This window comes from Ictidomys tridecemlineatus, chromosome 5 (assembly GCF_052094955.1).
Source record: "Ictidomys tridecemlineatus isolate mIctTri1 chromosome 5, mIctTri1.hap1, whole genome shotgun sequence".
Lineage (NCBI taxonomy): Eukaryota > Metazoa > Chordata > Mammalia > Rodentia > Sciuridae > Ictidomys > Ictidomys tridecemlineatus.
In genome coordinates this window covers 56,864,719-56,885,104 of record NC_135481.1, presented here as the reverse complement: position 1 = coordinate 56,885,104, position 20,386 = coordinate 56,864,719, and the positions used below count along the sequence as shown (strand labels likewise).

Genomic DNA, 20,386 nt, shown 5'->3' with positions numbered 1-20,386 from the left:
CAGCAAGGAGGCCAGTTCCAATTGAGCAACCTCAAGGCCACTGTCTCAAACTCTTTTAACAGACCAAATATCTTGGCAGGCAGAGACAATGGAACAGTGTAGAGTTCAGCTTCTCTTTTTTACCATTCATTTTTGTGGCCCCATTTAGCAACAGAAAGTCTAGAAGCCTGAGAAGGCAGAAGACAAGGTCCCAAAAAACTCCCCCCAGATCTGGAGCCTGGAGATAGTCTCTGTACATCTTGTCCCCAGGGATCTCAGGCTGAGAAGAAGGATGGTCACACATTTCCTCACCACCCCCCAAGAGCCAGATCCGGCCTGACTATGGATATAGACCCATAATTAATAATCTCAAAGAAAGATGAAACACTATTAAAAAGTTGGGAACATGCAGAGATGGGAAACACCATGTTCTGGCTCATTTTCTATTTTGATCTGAGCCAAAGGCAAACTATAACAAATGAACCAGAAGCAGACCAAATTGTGTTTGTGGCAGTCATTGCTTAGGGAAAGGAGGAAACCTAGTTACAAACAGATAAGAGGAAATATCCTTAGGTATTTCATCAAAGTCCCCAAACTACATATTGTGAAAAAAACTGCTTTTATTCCTCCCTAATGATACTATCCTGCTCAGCTACACATATTGCAGAGAGAAGAGATTTCCTGCTGTGGTATAAAGGAAATGACATATAAATAATTAAGCTGGACAGCCTGATCAAGAATCCACATAATAGCTCTTGCTCGCTTTGTGATGTGGGGTAATTGTTTAACTCTTCTGGACCCCAGTTTCCAGGCCTTTAAAATGATCTTCCTAAATCACTTTAGGTATTGAATAAGACATTTTGTTCAACAGATATTCATGGAACACCGGTCTGCAGTTTTAGAAATATTGGTAATCAACAGAAGCACCTAGAATGTATGCTAGGGTCTCAGTGAACTGTTCTTTCATTTTTCAACCTTGGCTTTTGCAAACCCCACACCATTCAGGGTCAAAAAAATTAATAATAATAATCAAGCAACTATGAGAAGGGTGACAGAGGCCTCTTGAGAACCCTTGCCTCTGCAGAGGGAAATGTTTTCCAGTTTGGGGCTGGACTTCTCTACTACCCTGCAGTCATGGGGCCTCTTCCCCTTGCCCAGGACATCACAGTAACTCACAATGCAGGGCCAAGTGTGCCTCCTCCTCCCCCAATCCATCAGGAGGGCAGCAATTGGGACACCAACAGGCCCAGCCGTCCTACAGATGCTCAGCAATCACATGAGAGGACATGGCAGCTGGGGCAGAACAGGGCTGCAGGCGAGCTGCTGTCCCCACATGCCTGTCTGCAGCCAGCCTGGGGAGCCTTTCTGGGAGTATTTCTGCCAACCATGAGGAAAAGGACACAGGTTTGGGAAGAGGAGCTTATCTGAGGTGGGGGCAGGGGGTGCTTCTAGAGGACAAGTGGGCTCTGAGCCAAGCCAGAATTTCAAGCCAGAGCTCTTGCCCTGAAGGTTGCAGTAGCATTACTTTCCTGGGGAAAGGTGGACCCATGACTTCTAGGGCCACGTGACTAAGCGCTGCACCTCTTCTCTCATTCACACACACTCCTTCGCTAATCTTTAACCTGAAAACAATGGAGAAAACAATACAGAGGAAAGAATGTTACCCCTGAGTTCATGTGCTCAGGTCATTTCCCCAACATTTTTGAAGTCTACTGAAATCACTTGGGGCCAGCGTGTACATTGACGATATTTAGTTCTCAAGATTCCTGGACACCCCAACCTTCAAAAATAGATTTCGGCTTTGTTGACCCACATTTGAGGTGTGGAAAGCTCTGTTCCTGCCAGGAACGCCACCCTTGCAGGCTCACACCCTGAGCACGCCTGTCGGCAGCCTAGGCACAAGCCAGCAGAAGGGAGAGCTCCGGGCCTCGACCTTGCAAAGGGGGTCACAGCCGTTTGCAGCCCACCCTCAAGGCAGTGGATTTGTGCTCCAGTAACTTCCCAAGGAATGGGGCATCCCTGGAGTCATCATCGGGGCCAGCAGTTCTCGGGCGCTGGGCAGAGTGTCTCGTGTTTTCCAAATGGAACCTTTGCTCCCATAAACTGGGTCTCTGAACAAAGACTAAAGCATCTGACCAATATTTACTTTGCCACTCCCCCTTCCTGCTACGGTCCTGTCTTTGTTCCTTCCTCTCTCCCCTCCCCACTCCCCCTTCCTCCTTTGGCATCAGCTGAGACTCCAGCAGGAGAGCCCAAGTGGAGAGCCCATGGGAGGAGGGCAGCCGAGACCCAGATTCCAGGCCATAAATGCCAGGAGGCTCAGCTGCTGACACAACAGTCTCTGATGAGGATAAAAGGAGTGTGAAGAGAGTTTAGCTGCAAACGGGAGGAGGGAGGCAGCATTTCCTAGGCCCAGGACCTTAAAGACCAAGAGCCCTCCTCCCTGACTGAAGGTGGGTTTTTTTCCTTCCCATGCCCATCTTTTTAAAATTTAATTAATTAATTAATTATTTTTGGTTTTCGGCGGACACAACATCCTTGTTTGTATGTGGTGTTGAGGATCGAACCCGGGCCGCACGCATGCCAGGCGAGCGCGCTACCGCTAGAGCCACATCCCCAGCCCCCCATCCCCATCTTTAAGAAAAACAATCATACTACCCAATTTGATAAATAGAGAAAAGGAAAAAAATCCATAAGTCCACTACTTCAACACATTCTCTGCTAGTCACTGGCATAATTCTTTGCCAGTCCTTGTTTGTTTGTTTCAGGGGAGGGCAGGTTTACCAATATGCCATCTTGGACAGAACTTGATATGAATTTCTCAAATTCATAAATTCTATATTTTTTTTCCTTGGGTTCTAACCTCCTAGTGTTGAATGTTGGGCAAGTAACGTAACTCTTCAGTGTTTTGCTTCACTGTTTGACAAAAATGAAGAGAATGATGACACATATCTTATTAGGCTATTGTGAGAATTAGACGCAAAGAATCATACATGATAGGTGCTCTCGACAATGTCTGAACATAATAATTAACTGCTTAATATATAACATACACTAACATAATAATATACAATAAAATCTTTTTTATTATGTTGTCTCCTTTTATTGGTTAAAAATCCTTGACAAGTAGTGTACGTGGGTGAACGTGTAAATACATGTATTTTTTGTGTGTTTGGTCCTGGGATTGAGCCCAAGACCTTGCACATGCTCTACCATTGAGCTAAATCCCCAGCCCAGTCTATTATTTAAGTATGCCCCTATTGCTGAATGCTGAAGTTATTTCTAACATTTTCCTATTATAAATAATGCAAGCCAACACAATCTTGAACAGAGCCAGAGATGTCACCTTACCCAACTTCAAAATCTACTCTCCAGATTCAGCAATCAAAATAGCATGACACTGACATAAAAATAGACACATAGATCAATAAACAGAATACAGAGCCCAGAGATAGACCCACACATTTATGGTCAATTGTTTTTACACATGGGGGGAGGGCAGTCTCCTTGATAAATGTTGGGAAAATTGGATACCTACATGTAGAAGAATGAAACTAGGTCCTTATCTCACACCAGATACAAAAATCAACTTAGTATGGATTAAAGACTTAAAATATAATATCCCAAACTGTAAAACTACTACAAGAAAATATAGGAGGAAAGCACCATGACGTTGATCTCATCAATAACTTTCTATTAAGAAAGTTTTGGCCCCAAAAAGTTTTGGCCCCAAAAGCACAGGCAATGAAAGCAAAAACAGACAACAGGATTCAGTCAAACTAAAAATCTTTGGTGCAACAAAGGAAACTATTGACAATGTGAAGAGGTCACAGGGAGAAATATTTGCAAATCATGTATCTGATAAGGAGCTAATATCCAAAATATACAAGGAATGCAAACAACTTAATAGGAACAAAATGAACAACTCAATTGAAAATAAGCAAAGAATCTGAACAGGCATAAAAATAGCCAATAGGTGCATAAAAAGTGCTCAGCATCACTAATCATCAGAGAAATACAAGTTAAAGTCACAATGAGATATCACCTCCTCAAAAAGATGAAAGATGTCACAGCCGGCAATGATATGGAGGAAAGGGAATCCTTGCACACTGTCGATGAGAATGCAAGTTAGCCCACTATAGAAAATGGTACCATGGAACTTACCATATGATCCATATTACCAGGCATACATTAGAAGAAAATGAAATCAGTATGTTAAAGAGATAGCTATACTTTCTTGCTCACTGAAGTGTTATTCACAATATGGATGAATGGATGAGGATACGGATGAATGGACAAAGAACATTTGGAATTTCAACATGATAGAGTCTTATTCAGCCTTTAGAAAGAAGGAAATTCTGTCATTTGTAACATCACAGATGAACCTGAAGGACATTAAGTGATATAGGCCTGGCACAAAAAGAGAAATACTACATGATTTCTCTTTTATGTGGAATCTGGGAAAGTGCAAAGTAACAACTGAAAATTGAGCATCTTTATGCATAACATTTATTCTTTACACCATTGCCACAGACTAGATTGTCAGAAATAAAATCAACAGATCCAAGAGTACAGTTTATGAGTCTTGCTAGAGATTATCAAATTCTTCACAAAATATTAAAGTTTATAATGCTATTAGAAATGTATGAAGGTGCCAATTTAACTATATGCTTGCAAACAATATGTACTCTAATGAAAAAAATCAGGTGGTAAATGTATGGGTTTATCAATCTATGTAGAAAACTCAACATAGTCTCTGATGTTTGAAATTTGCTTATATTTTTTTTTTTTTTTTTTTTTTTGGCTAAGAACAAAAGAAGCTCCAAAATTCCTACATCAGGATGCTCATGATTGCCTCCTTGTGGGGGACTTTGCTGGCCACTGGGAAGCCCCAGGGCACTGGACTTTGGCCCGGGAAGTGGGTGGTCGAGGTTACAATGAGTGGACTTGCTCTACTCTGGAGCAGCACTTCACACTGTGTAGGAAGCATTTCTGGTTCATTTCCTCACTTGACCTCAGGACGATTCTGCTTCTGTTTTCATCATGGGAACCTTAGGACTCCAATGAATTTCAGGACAGAGTCAAGCTATTTAGATGGAGGGGAACAAAGCTAGGATGGAACTCAGGTCTTCTGATCCCGAAAGCAATGCTGTTTCAATCTCAGAAGTTTGGTGGAGGCACATAAACAACTGCTGGGTCAACCCCAAAATGTGGTGTAAGACTTCAGATGACCAAAGGATCAGAGTCAGTCTGGCCCACCTTGTCTCCACACCTACAGTCCAGGGACCCTCGGCAATGCAGATTCCACAGGGCTGGACACCAGGGAGTCCTTTTCCTACAAGGGCCTTCCCAGGGAAAGACGATCAGACAGCTGGGGAGTGACTCCAGGGCCTCCCCTAGACTCTTTCTCAGCTCTGCAGGGGAGTCTCCTCTGGGTCAACATTAAACACTGAGGAGTCTCCCCTTCAAGAAGCCAGGGCCTGAAGAACTGGGTAGTTAAAAAGGCATCATCTGCTGTCATTTCTCAAAGCAACCAACATTTTCTGTCTTTTATAGTTTGCTTTATAACAGTGAATGGGGATAGTTCCTGAGGATTTCTTGCAGATGGACACACAGTAAAGAAATGCCATGTACCCTGTCACTGTGCAGGCTCATAAAACTTATGAACCCCGGAAAAGAAAAATGAGAATAGCAATCTACCTTAGCATGAGAAAAACTCAATTCATTCTTTCAAGATGGTTCCTACCATTTCATTTATCATCTAAATTTAATGCAGGGGAGAAATCTCTTTATCCTTTGGGTTAGACACATGTATCACAATGCATGTATTTTTAAACCCCAATGGCAGTCACATGTGTTTCATATTTCACTGGTGGAGAAATAAAAATCACTTTGCAGTAACGACCGCCACCTTGTGGCCAAACATCAGACTTTCACTAGAAAAAAAAATACACTACATGCCAGTAGAGGCTTCAGGGGCTAAACTCTGGGAATCCCATGGGGCCGCTAAAATTTATAATCGTATATTGTATAATTTATACCTTTTCTTGGAAAACTATGCATTCTATAGTCTTTGGGTTCCTAATCTGTCCCAGGTTAGTTTCTCGTTCTCTACTGTAACATGATGTAACTATTGGCGAGACATTTGACTGCTTATACAGAATCACGAGGATTTTCTTTTCTATAAGTAAAATACCCTTGAAGTTGGGTCAGACATACTTCTTTATTTGCCTGAATCAGTTCTAACTTGAGTTTTTGTTTGTTTTCAGTTTTGAGGATCAAACTTAGGGACTTGTGTGTGCTGGGCAAGGGCTCTACCACCAAGTTATGTCCCCAGCCCATCCATTGGAATTTAGATTAGGGTCCCTAAATACCAGTCAACTGCCTGACTCAGGGTTATCATCCAGTTACAACTATTAACCTAAAATCATAGGAAACCACCCAATCTGTTTGTCAGACCCTAGGCAAGGCAATCTGAGCCATAACCCACATCTGCTGCTTGATTCATGGCATTCACCGTGGTGTTCAGGAGGATGGAGCCTGAAATCCCCGCAGACAACCTGTCTGATCTTTCAGTTGTCTCTCTCAGACCCCAAAATGTCACCCCACTCTTCTCCAAGAAAACAGCTAGATGAGGGGGGTGAGGATGGGCAAAGGGCTTGCACTGGCAAAGACGGAGCACAGAATACAGTTTGGAGGATATTCCAGGTAGCAGTGGAAGGCAGGGAACACTGCAGCTCTAAAGGAACTGAGGACCCTGGAGATGGGAAAAAAGAATTAGGGGCAAGGTGGCAGGTCAGTCCCAGGACATCAGAGCCACTGAGGGCCACTGACAAGGAGGCGATCGTCTCATGGAGCCTAGACCATGAAGCGCGAGGTGCAGAGGGAGGCTGTAGAAGCCATCAGCTGTCTCCCCCGTCCTTTCCAACACTTAGGCAGCATGGGAATGCACACTCTGCATGCCCTTTAATGCATCCTCCTGTCTCCAAGTTCCAGTCTTCCCCATTCCACCTGTTCTCCAGTCTGCACATATCCCTTCCCAATAAATGCAAGTGCTCCTTAAACAGTAGACTGCGCAGTCTCACCCTCAGTCAGAGAAATGCAAGCTAGACCTTCAAAGATACCATTTTTAAAAAGCTCCCAGGTCACCAAAGCAATACATAGCATGCTGTGATGAGAAGGTGAGGGTGAGAGGCTTCCTCACTCACGCTTTGGGAGTGTGAAGTCAAAAAACACAGCACAGCAAGTGGTAATAAAGAGAAGGTTAAATAACACACAACAAGTGGGGGAGGGAAGAACAGAGTTTCAATGGATTAGACAAAGGGGAATGAAAGGAAGAGAGGGGAGATGGGAATAGAAAAGACAGTAGAATAAATCAGACATAACTCCTTTGTTCATATATGAGTACACCACCAGTGAAACTCCACATCATGTACAACCACAAGAATGGAATCCTAATTAAAATAAGTTATACTCCATGTGTGTAGATTATGCCAACATACACTCTACTGTCATGTATATCTAAAAAGAACAAAAAAACACACACACAAAAGAACACGTTAAATAAAACATGGCAAGTCCTTAAAATGGAATGGAATATCATACAGCCATTAAAAATTAAGCAGCTGGGTGTGCACAAACATAGAACAAGCTCCAAGACATACTATTATATTAAAAATAAAGGACAGAATCATGATGAAGTATGTGACTGCTTTTGATTTTTTTTAAAAAATAAACATGCATGCATATAGGTGGTATGCATGTTTTTATGAACAAAACATTCTCTGAACAGCTACACATGAAACTAATAAATATTATTTCTTTTGGAGAAATGATACAGATATTTGGAGGGTGCTTGTATATTGTAAGAAATTAGTTTCTTACAGTTAAGTAAATGCAATCTGAAAAATCATCACTGTGCTTCAATTTATTCCATGACTTTCCATTGCTCCTAAGATTAAAATCCAAACTCCTTAATGCACCCTCAGTTCCACCAGGCCCCTCCTCAGCCTCAGTACCCCACACGTACTGAGCTGTATTCACACCTGATGTTCTCCCTCACCTCCAGATTTGTGTGCACTGTTTACCAGACATGGCGTATGCACCTTTATTCCCTTTGCCTAAGTAATTCAATTTACCCTTCTGGTTCCAGCTTCAGTGTTAATTTTTGTAGAACTGTGCATCAGCATCTCTGACCAGGTGAGATGCCCCTATTCCACTCCCAGGGCACCTTTTACTTCCCTGATGGGGCAGACCCAGAAGCCACTCTCCCAGAATGCCTTTTGACAGCAAGAAATTCCAACTCATCCATCAGAATCTTGGTCTCCTCTCAGGGTCCATTTTCATTCTTACCAATACCAGAAACTCAAATTTTGAGCCCCTAAATAAGCAGCAGAGTTCCCTGCCTCGGGATGAACTGAGGTTGACGTTTATCTTGACCAGATATTTGTTCTTCCAGCCTCCCTTGTTACTAAGATTAATGGGCCTACATCTAGGAAAAGTTTTGTCTCCCTGATTAAAGAAGGGTGGTCCATGCAGCCTTTTGGTCTCTGCCTCTGTACTTCCTGCTGTGGTCATGTGAAAGTGTGATATTGAGGGATGCTGCAAATACCCTGAGACCCCCAAGGGGAAGACAGGCTCAATGTCACTGGGCAATGAATGCAATCTTAGCATTGTTACCATCAGACTTCTCATCACATGAAATAAAGAACAAACTCTGCATTAATGAAATGAACCCATCCTGTTTCTGTTTCAACCACTTTTGGTTGGGTATTCCATTAACCACAGCCAAAAGCATTCCTCATTGCCTTAACCCTGATAGGGCAGACTCGAGTCCCAAAATCAGTCCGTGGCATCAATCAAAAGGTTTTGTTTGAAGCTGGGAAAAATGCCTCAGGATATTCCAAATCAGGGTGCCCTCCTGGAACTACTCTCTCAGAAGACAATATTTTCAGACCCCTCTTCTGACCTCTTGTGCCTATGTCTGGAGTAAAATCAAGGCCAAATTCATCAAGAAAAATCAGCCTAGAACATTTACCCTACTCTTAGTCTTTGTAACCTTCACTCTGCTAGAGAAAACACATAGGAAGAGTTCTTCATTCTTAGGACACACACCTTTCCCAGGACAACATGAAGGAAGGAGAGGTGAACTCATTAGTTTCTCTCTTTTCCCAGAGGCTGCCAGAAGTCCCCAACGTCTTTGGATGGTCCTACATTCAGAACCATTCCAAAAATATTTCCGATCCTCAACTTTATGAAATCTTCAGAATCTTATTATCTCAACCCCAATGATGGAGGCTGCAGAGTCAGTGAACCCGAGTGGTACTTACAGGGGTCTGGAAGCAGCAGAACAACTGGGTGAGGAAGGGGTGATTGCGGGCCAAAGACAGGATCCTCTTCTCAGTCATGGTGCATTCCACATCGTCATCCTGGAGGATCACGTCCTTCTTCAGCACCTTCACGGCATAGAGGTCTCCTGTTTCTTTTATCCTTGCAAGCATCACCTAGGGCAAAGCAGGAGAGAGTGTGAGGGAGGCCTCTGTGGGTTCTTAGTGTAGGGGCACACAAGTAGATGGGTATACACACAGACACACATAAAGAACATACATATAGCATGCTTACTTTAACCCAGACAGTTCAAGACTCATCAAGACTCACCTTCCCAAAACTCCCCTTCCCCAACACTCGGATGAATTCGAAGTTGTCGATACCAAATCGGTTGGAAGAATTAACCCCAACCCCATTTCCTTCTTTGGTGCCATCCTTTCCCTGTCTTCTTAGGGTCGATCTAGAAACGAGTTTCTGCAAAGAGAAAGAATATGTTGAGTCATAAATTACAGGGTGAGCATAAAGTTTGCTTGGATGGAGAAGGCCTAACTGGGGGCATTCCTAACCTTCTATCCAGCACATGTGGATAGCTGGATCAGCTCAGCTCAGCTGATGATCAAGTTCTGTAACTCAACACTACCTTAGCAGCAACTTCTGGATTGTGCCTACTGCTATGTGGAAACAAATCATCATAAAATATATCTAAGCCAGGAATTTGCAGCTCAAATGGAATGTATGGAAACATGGATGGATGCCTTAGGCTGGTCCCTCTGTGTTCTTTGCTGTGGCTTTTCATAGGACTGTTGGAGTCTAGGAGCGCCACCTAGTGTCCACTTCATGCAAAGAGCGGTTTTCATGTTGGTGCAGAGGATCAAGTTCCTGCAAAGTTTTTGTGATTTGTTTTGGTTTTTTTACTACTTTTTAGTTGTTGATGGACCTTTATTCCATTTATTCTATTTGTTCATATACGGTGCTGAGAATCTAACCCAGTGCCTCACACATGCTAGGCAAGCGCTCTACCACTGAGCCCCAGCCCCAGCCGTGATGCCAAGTTTTTAATACAGAATTTTAAATTATATGAGAGAAGTGAAAATTCAATGTGAAAATTGGAAAAATTACAAAAGGTCCAAAGGATAAAATTTTAAATACCTAAAATTTCATCAGCCATTTCTCAAAACATATACAGTTTAAAAACAAAGAGACATGCATATTTTCATACTTTAGTAAATTTTTAAAAACAATTATGTTTTATAACACATTTTTTTCTTTAAAAATTGGTGATGTGTATTTTACATATCTTTAAGGATCCTTTCAGAATATGAAAGTTATTTATTTATTTACTTATTTACTTATTTATTTATTGTGGTGCTAAGGGTGGAACCCAGGATCTCATAACTACTAGCAAAGTGCTCTGCCACTAAGTTATATCCCCATCCTTAGGACATGAGCATTAATGGCTGTTCAATAATTCATTTTATGGACATATCATTATTTATTTAGTAATTTTCTTATTATTGAAAACACAGGCCATCTTCCATTTTTTAAACCATAGTGTACATAATACATGCACTCATACCATAGTGAACATACTTATATGCAAATCTTCAAAATAGGGTGGCTAATGAGTTCAGGCTCTGAAGGAAGCTGCCTGGATTCAAGTAACTGCTCTGCAACCTAATCTGTGACCTTGAGCCAGTTACCTTACCCAGCCTCAGTTTCCTCTTCTGACAAAATTTCAGTTATAGTATCTACCATATAAGTTATCATGAGAAACAAATGAACACGTAGCACAGATTGGTGCCTGTCGGTCAATACACTTCAGCCATGCTGTCATTACCATTATCTATTTTTTTCAAGTAACTTTTTGGAAATGAAATCTTGGAAATGAAATCTTTTAGGCCAAAGTATGAACTCTGAAGACTTTTTTTTTTTTTTTTAAAGAGAGAGTGGGAGAGAGAGGGGGACAGAGAGAGAGAGAGAATTTTAACATTTATTTATTTTTTTTAGTTCTTGGCGGACACAACATTTTCGTTTGTATGTGGTGCTGAGGATCAAACCCGGGCCGCACGCATGCTAGGCGAGCACGCTACCGCTTGAGCCATATCCCCAGCCCTGAAGACTTCTGATGCATAGCCAACTCGCACTCTACAAAGATGGGCCAATTTACATATCCACCAGCTTTAGTTTCACCGCCCTGCACCAGCAGTAAATGTGGTCACGTTGGTCAGCTCCTGGATCCTTGATGCCCCTTCACAGAGAGGAGCTACCCAAAGGCAGGTGGCTTTTGCAATTGCCCACTTTGGGACATTTATAAGGCAATCTACCACAAGAGAGCAGTTCAAAATCTAACACCCTGAAGATTTTGACCTATTTAGCTACAAAAAGCTTATCTGGGGCAGCTTCTAACTATTGATGCCAATAAACCACTGTTCAGCTGCCTGAAACTTCAAGGGTTTTATTCAACCCCATAAAATAGTGATTGCAGACACAAAATGGGTATCTTAAAAATTCAGTGGTTTTAACAGTTCCTCCTTTAAATCTCTCATTACAGTTTTTTCAAAGATAGAAAAGTGGTACCAGCTTAAATTTCACTTCCTTCACTTATATACTTTGCCCTGTTGGGTGTGCAACAGCTAGAAAACTCCAAGGCTGTGTTTCTCAATCTTTTTTTTTTTTTTAAACACATTCTTCTCTTTTTTTTAGACTTAAAGTTCTCCTTTTAATGTTGTAAAGTCATATAGCAAGTAATCCTGATTTTCCTAGCATAACATTAACTAGCATAACATTAAAGATACTTGGTTCAAACAAGAAGGGATACTATCCACGTCTAGAGATTGTATCATTTGGCCTGTGTCATTCCCTCTGTGCTTTAGAAGCCCCTGGCTCAGGCTGAAATCCTCAATGTCCTCTCTTTAGGAACAGCTGTCTTATGCACTAGAAATCCCTCTCACTGGTTTAACCTCCAATATGCCTCTCCCCATAAGACAGATGGACTTGGAAATTTCTGGTAACTTTCGTCAAATCAAGAAACACCTTGTCAATCCCTTGTCTACTAGACAGAAGCCTTTCACTAAAAAGGAAATGAGCTGGTTATTGTTGACATTTTATAAGTTACTAAGAACTTCACAGTGATTGCACTTCCCTTCCCACATACCCAGAGATTAGGCAACAGTTTGATTTAGAATTTTCCAGAACCATGTATAAGGCTGCACCTTACAGATCTGCACCTTACAGATCTCATACAGCCATGGCTATTTCTCTGCAGACGCTAGCCAGGAAGGCAGCAATAAGAATGTGCCTGGGAAGCAGCCAAGGCTCTAGCCGACACAGGTCACCCAGGGAGCCTGCATGACAAAACACATCCAGGGCCACTGACCAACTCCACCCACTCCACAGAGTCCAGAGGAAGGAACTCCTGTCAGTTGCTGAATGCAAGAGATAAATTCACAGTCCATAAACAAAAATTGCAGAGCTTCTAGACTTCAGGGCAGTGGAGAACCACAAAGATTTTCAAGTTCAACCCCTTCAGAGAGGAGGAAGTTGAGGCTGGTGGCCACTGATCAACTCTCCTGCCCAGTCCCTAGACAAGGGCATAACCAAGGCCTCTGAGTTCTAAGCTTTCTACTTGACCATACAGACAGTAAGATGATTCTTTTCTTTTCTCTCCCTCTCCCTCTCCCTCTCCCTCTCCCTCTCCCTCTCCCTCCCTCCCTCCCTCCCTGCTTTGTGGCTGTATAACCAATATGATCCTGCAATCTGTACACGTGGAAAAATGAGAATTCATACCCCATTTGAATCAAATGTATGATATGTCAAGATCATTGTATCGTCTTGAGCAACTAATAAAAAAAAAAGAAAGAAAGAAAACAAAAATCTTTCTGCTACCTCCTGGTATCTCTGCGTGGTTATTATTTCTAGTAGCATAACTATATATAAGCTCTTATTTGTGGAACAAAATGCTTTTTTAAAAAATGCAAAAACCTCTGTTTAATGTATCTGCTGAGAATAGAAACTTTGATGGTGGGGGGTCACCACATCTAACAACTTTTAAATTGCAATACATGAAAAGAAGCAAAGTCTCACCGAGGTTGGAGAGATATTTCCAGGCTGGAGGCCCATCCCTGCCAGGGTCTTGGCAAGCTCTACCGCATTTACCCCACAGTTAGGGGCCACATTTGCTTGACATCGAATATGTACATTCATTTTACATACTGGAGGGAGAGGAAAATAAAACACATGGTCAGAAAAGAGCCAGGTTAACATGTGCTTTAACAGAGAAACTTTACAACCTACATGACGAGGACAAAGGAATTATGCAAGACGAACACTGTCATCTCATAAAATTAAGCTCACACTTGTAAAAATTCCTGACATTTTTATCTATTTCTGTTTCGTGCAGAAGCAGAAATCCTGGTCTTCTAAAGAAGAATAGATTTCAAGTATATTTTAATTCTACCGTGACTTGATGAAACATATTCATCTAAATTACAAGTAACAGTCATTTCTGACTTCCCTTCGTGATCCAATATGAAGACAGCTCACAAATAAAAAGAAGGATGTCCACTGACTACTCTTTTCCTTCTCTCTCTCAACATTGAAATGAAAGGCAAAAGTCTGAATGCCACAATAGAGACCACTGTTCAAACAGGATGGAAATGGTGTTTCTGAGAGAAGAGCCAGCCGTGACGTCAAGTTTTCTGAGTATTGTTGTGGGTGGGCAGCTCTCAGAGCTCAGCCACACATCCTGTGGGGCTGTGGTTCTGAGAGTTTGCAGCGTGTAGTTCTAACTGTTTTATGGTAGAAGAAAAAGGCAATTTTGCAAACGTTTGAAGACCAGGGTAAATGGCAGGTGGAAGAAACCAGCAAAGTGAGCTTTTCCTTGTGCTCAGGAAGCTGACTTGGGACATGGAAGGCTCTGAGGTTCAATCAGGAGAAATAAATTCTCAGACAGACTCTTTTTCTTAATTTTTTAGTTTTAGATGGGCACGATACCTTTATTTTATTTATTTATTTTTATGTGGTGCTGAGGATGGAACCCAGTGCCTCAAACATGCTAAGCAAGTGCTCTACCACTGAACTACAGCCCCAGCCCCTCAGACAGATTCTTGACATGGGCCCTGCTGATGGGAAGTAGAACTGAAGCTACATGCAACCAATTTCTGTTTTATGGAGTCAGCCCTTCTTTGGGAGCATGCACAAACCCAGGTTTTATGGGACTTGAATTGTTGCAATTTAGGAAGCCCTAAGAAAAACAATGCTAAATGAAGTAGAGAGGGAATCTTAAATTTAACCTTCATAGCTTCATGGAAAATTCACCTCTCTCAGGAAGACTAGAGCAGACACAAAGGCCTACAAGTGGCCTTTCAAAGCCACCTCAGGACGATGAAAACAAACATTACAGGAGCTAGAGCACTGCAAGCTCTAGTGGTCTTCAGGCCACCAGGTACAAAAGCAATGCAGATGAAGCCCTGCATGGCTCTGCACACAAGCAACAACCCAGGAAAGCACACAGTGACTGGTGGGTTGGACACTCACACCTAGGTGAGACCATCAAGCTGAGGTCAAGCAGCAAGAAAACCCCAAACTCTAAAAATTATACATGAGCAAGCTGTTATTTTGGTTTTGTGAAAAAATGATTATTAAATGGTGTTCTAAAAAGGTAGAAGAATTTGCTCTTTTAAATGACATGTGATTGATCCTTTTGTCTACAGAAGCAGGTTTGGTAAGTCTAGGCAGTAAATAGAAGTTGGTTAGACAGACACACACACACACCAATTCTACCTCCTCCATTGCTCCCCTGGCCCAGAGACTCAGGAGGCATCTAATGAGGCTTCAGGTGCAACCCACAACAGAACATTATGTCTCAGTGGGAGATGACTCAAGGCTAATTCATTATAGGACAAGGGTCAGCCCTCAATGCCATAGAGCCTTTGCAAGGGCAAAAGCTCCAAAAGGTGCTGAGCCCAGTTGGTAAGATGCAAGCCCATAACCAAAAGCTTCAGTGTTCTCTATTCCACCTACTCCTCCAACCTCCTTTAAAGAACTCTTGCAGAAGACCTAGGGCAGCTCCTGCTAGGCTTTGACAACTCCATCCCTCCTTATTTCTGGTGAGGGCATCAGAACTACTCTCCCACCAGTTCTTACTCATAATGCAATCTTCTCTCTTGGCCATCTCACCTCTCACCTCCTACCATCTTCCACCTCTAACCAACATCTCATTTTTCTTCTTTCAAATACCTATTTAAAAACATAATGCCTTGTCTGCACTCAACAACAATTAGATGATAGGCAGCTAGATCATTGAATTTAACATTTGGCTTAATGTTCTATGTTAATTTAGGGATCGGATATAGTTCTCTTCACATGCTTGACAAGGGGCACATAATATAAAACTACTAAGATGCTAACATACAACATATCTAAAACTCTCAGTCCTAGGACAGATACTGAGCCTACAGAACTATGAAATCTAGTAGGATGATGTTCCCATGAAGAAGTGGGCACCCAGAACCTCAACATCTCACTTTTACACTGAAGTCCTTGTCGCATTATGCCCCAGAGCAGGGAGCCACAGTGATCGCAAAACGTTGGCACTTTGTAGTTGTGGATGCTGAATTTGTGTGGGATGTTGATTCCAAACCTCTGTTCAGCAATCTGGGGGGAAAAAAATCCCGAGAGGACAAGAATTAAAATTTCAATATCAACTCTTTTATAAAAAGGATAACAGGAGCCTACCAAATGCAAAGTGTTACAATGACATTTGAGCTGGGTATATTATTTTACTATACTCAGCTCCCATTAATTACTCAGGTCTCATTAACCATACTTAGTACATTTTCTAATGAACAAGACATGACAGATATGTGAGGTGTATATTAGAACATCCACCATTTGTAGAGATAAATAGAAACCAAGATTTTCATTTCGTCTTTTATATTCAAGCCACAGCTCTCTCCCTGCCAATCCCCTCAACACCCAATCCTATTTCCTAGAAGGTTTTGACTTCAAGATTAAATGGGTCTTTTATACCCTATATAATTTGTTAATTTGTTATCACTGTAAGTTTTAGATGTTGTGTCACAAGAGGAAACAAAAAGAAAGCACTCAGAAGACATGGAATCACAGAAGGAAGTCATTCCAAAGCGACATTAAAGTGGCCACATTATTCAGCCCTTCCAGCCTTTGTTTGGCATTTGCATTCTAATAATCAGAGCTCAAAGTTCCTGGTTTAATCTCACATACTGTTTCTGGCAAATAATTACACTAGCTGTATGCTCTATGGCCTACATTGTAATTTGAAGCAATAATGACAGGTCCGAAAATGACAAGGAGGAGAGCAATTATTATTCCTATTGAGCTTTTCAGCCCTCTTTCTCATAAAAGCTGTGGTTCATACCTCCCTGTATGAACTCCTTAGCAATCCTGAATGTGTACATTAAACAACCACTGCGTCCCAGAGTCAGATTTTCCAAAGCATCTGCAAATCCACTGCTAAGTGTCAGCGATAAATTGCTTTTTTCTCCAGAATTTGAAATGTGTGCGTATTCTAGCCAAATGCAATATGAGGGGCAGAAATGAAGTCCCTGTTTTTACATACAGGTATATATCCTTCCTGAAATTTCTTAAGAGGCTGGAGGAGGCCAACAATCTCTTAGGAAGCAGAATGCACAGTTAACAATATACTTGTCGATTCTATTTCATTTAAACCCCTACAAAATAAGCATAAGGGGAATATTGATCCTGTTTTCTGACTGCAACACAGAGAGGTTATGGGCCATCCTGAGCTCACAGAGAAGATCACTAATAAAGGCTAGATTGGGCATGCCAATCTGGGTGGTCAGCCCTACAGATGTCTCTGCATTAGTAAAATGGATCCATAGAGCTTCTGCCCAGCTGACCACTAATGAGCCCCTCAGAAGGCAAGGCCATGCAACACAAGAACAGAAATACAAAATGTAATAACATTTTTAAAAAGGAAAGAAATTTCAATTCTAATACCATCCTGGGCTCACAGATTGTGGGAGGGAAGTTGGGGAGGGGAGAAAAAGACATGCAGAAGGAGGGAGGGAAGAAGGGAGAGAGAGCGTGCATGCATATGTGTACACACACACACACACACACGCACGCACACACATACATATACACACCCCGTAGGTGCTTAATCAGCAAACTAATAACCTCTTACCTTTGAATCCACTTTGTTGATATTGTTTTGGCAAGTACAGGCTGTAACAATTAGATGATGGCAGCGTTTATGGACGACACAGGTGCACACTAGGAAATTAAATCCAGCCATTACACATTTATCAGATGCTCACAGTCCCGCCAGTTGCAGCAGAGTCAATGAAGGCTGCACCAGACTCAACTTGGACATCTGCCCCCCATGGTGGCAGCCAGCACTCCCATGCTCCTGTCTCTTTCACCATATCTTAACAGAGATCTTCGCTCATGCTCAAATTATCTTTCTTCAAGTCCTGAGCTTATTTCCTCCTCCCTGACTTTATTCCATCTCACTTCTCCATCCAGAGGACTCTTTCCACAGTATAACTCTGCCCCATGATTTAAAATTTCCATTGGCATCTCATGGCAAATCAATAGTGCTCAAAATTTCTAGCCAGGTTTCAGACCCTCTAGAAGTTACCCCAGTCTGTCTGTTACCTTTCTTCTATGGAATCATTTGTTCCAATAAAAACAAAGTTAGTTGATATTTTTTAGAATACATCTTCCGCCTTTTCTAAACACTACCTATGTCCTTTACCATCTCTAGACTATTCTATTTGCCTATCAACTAACTAAATCTTAAGTTTATAAGGTAGTACAACTAATAAAAGGAAAAAAACCTCTTCTGCCATGCATGGTGGCACACACCTGTCACCCCAGCAGCTTAGGAGGCTCAGGAAGGAGGATCGGAAGTTCAAAGCCAGTCCCAGCAATTTAGCAAGACCCTAAGCAACTTACCAAGACCCTGTCTCAAAATAAAAAATAAAAAGGACTGGGGATGTGGCTCAGAGGTTGAGTACCCCTGGGTTTGATCCCTGATATCAAAAATAGATAAACAGACAGACAGACCTCTTCCATGAAAATAGCCTATGCCTGGTCCCCTTCTACACTGAAACCATCTCTCCCTCCTCTGATCTTCTACAGCCCTTAGCCTGACCCCTCACATCAAACCTTCCACATGCAGCCTCACCATGCCTAGAATTCCCAGCATGATGCCTTGTGCCGAGCAGGCATCCACTAAACGTTTGCTGAATGTCTCAATCAATTGCCTGAATATTTAGAACTTTCTGAGTAATATTTTTTTCCTCATTTTCATCCAGATAACTGACATAGTGCAGATGGAATTGAGCTTGTCATTAAAGGATAAACACACGTGTTGAAGCAGTATAAAAATATACATCTCTTTAAGATCCCTCAAGACATGTGGAACGTTTTAGGATTAATCACACAAAGACAGGTGACATGTCAGCAAACAGCACTGGGCCTGAACACACATCTAGCTTTCACCAGGTTGAATTCTGAGGACTGCCACGTTGAAAGTGCTCAGAGAGCTGGTCTTTTTCTACAGGGGATCTCAACCCCGCCTTTCACAAAGAAAGAACTTGATTTTTGAGGCTTGTGTGTGTGTGTGTTTTGTTGTCCTTGGTCAGCCTGGCAAAAGATTTATCAATTTTATTGATCTTTTCAAAGAACCAGCTTTTGGTTTCATAGAGTTTCTCGATTGTTCTTCTGTTTCCAACTCCCCTGATTTCTGCTCTGATTTTATTATTTCTTTTCTTCTGTTCAACTTAGGCTTAAAGTTGTCTTCTCCCTCTAGTTTCCTAAGGTGGAAATTCAGACTATTACCTTTAATCTTTCTTCTTTTCTAAAATATGCACTTATTGCTATAAATGTTCATCTGAGTGCTGCTTTGCTGCATCCCATTATATTCCATTTTCACTTGATTCAAGGCACTTTTTTATGTTCTCCTGAGTTTTCTTTGACACATGCATGTTACTTAGAATGTGTGGTTTAATCTCCAAATAGTTGGAGGTTGCTCAACTATCTTTCTGGTATTGATTTCTAGTTTAATTTCTTTGTGCTCTGAGAAGATGCTTTATATGCTTTCTATTCTTTTACACTTTTATAGCCTAGAATGTGGTCTCTGTTGATGGATGTTCCTCAGGGCTTGAGAAGAATGTGTCATCTGCTATTGTTAGATGGCATATTTCATTACATATCAATTGGACAAAGTTGTGACAGGGTTGCTTAGGTTAAATACATCCCTACTCATTTTATGCCTGCTCAGACTTTTAATTACTAAGAGGCCAAAGACTCCAATTGCAATAGTGGACTTATCTATTTCTCCTTGTAGTTCTATCAGGGTTTTTGTTTTGTTTTGTTTGGGACCAGGGATTAAACCTAGGGATGCTTAACCACTGAGCCACATCCCCATCTCCTTTAAAAAAAAAAAAAACTCTCACTGAGTTGCTCAGTACCTCACTAAGTTGCTGAGGCTGGCTTTGAATTTGCAATCCTCCTGCCTCAGACTCCCAAGGCACTGGGATTACAAGCATGCACCACTGGGCCTGGTTTCTATCAGTTTTGAATCTCATATATTTTGAGGCCTATATGTTACATATATGTGTATAACAGTATGTAGATATTAAGCACTGTTGTATCTTTTTGGAGAACTGACTCCATTATTATTACATATCATTATCCCCAATAATTTTCCTTGCTCTAAAGTCTGCTTTGCTTCTGAGGGGTGTTAGCATGGTACACTTTTCTCCAACCAAGCACTTGGTCTTATCTACCTTAGGAAGATGTGAACAAAGAACTATCCCTCCTCATGTCTCCCGACTAATATTCTTTCCTAGCAGGTGACCCACTGAAAATAGCGACCAAATATCCTTGCACTATAAACCAAAAAAGAAAATAAAGTAACAAGACAGATATTCTAAATCACATCTTTTACACTCAAAACTACAGTCTTGTCTATTCAGAGTTGCTCAACTGATCTTGGTATGTGTGAGATGAGTATCACTATACATCCTGTGCTGGGGAGGCCAGGCAAAAGAATGGTACTAACCTGGTTTGT

At 41.7% G+C, this 20,386-nt stretch overlaps 1 protein-coding gene across 1 annotated transcript in view; it reads right to left on the bottom strand.

The window, feature by feature from the left end:
• Prkch (protein kinase C eta) overlaps positions 1-20,386 on the bottom strand; it is a 212,184-nt gene that overhangs the window by 76,583 nt on the left and 115,215 nt on the right. The window contains exons 5-9 of the mRNA XM_005322773.5: positions 17,492-17,580; positions 15,831-15,960; positions 13,390-13,517; positions 9,637-9,780; positions 9,309-9,482 (exon numbers count right to left, since the gene is read on the bottom strand). Of these exons, the coding sequence (XP_005322830.1) occupies positions 9,309-9,482; positions 9,637-9,780; positions 13,390-13,517; positions 15,831-15,960; positions 17,492-17,580 (665 nt within the window). The remainder of the gene's footprint in view (positions 1-9,308; positions 9,483-9,636; positions 9,781-13,389; positions 13,518-15,830; positions 15,961-17,491; positions 17,581-20,386) is intronic.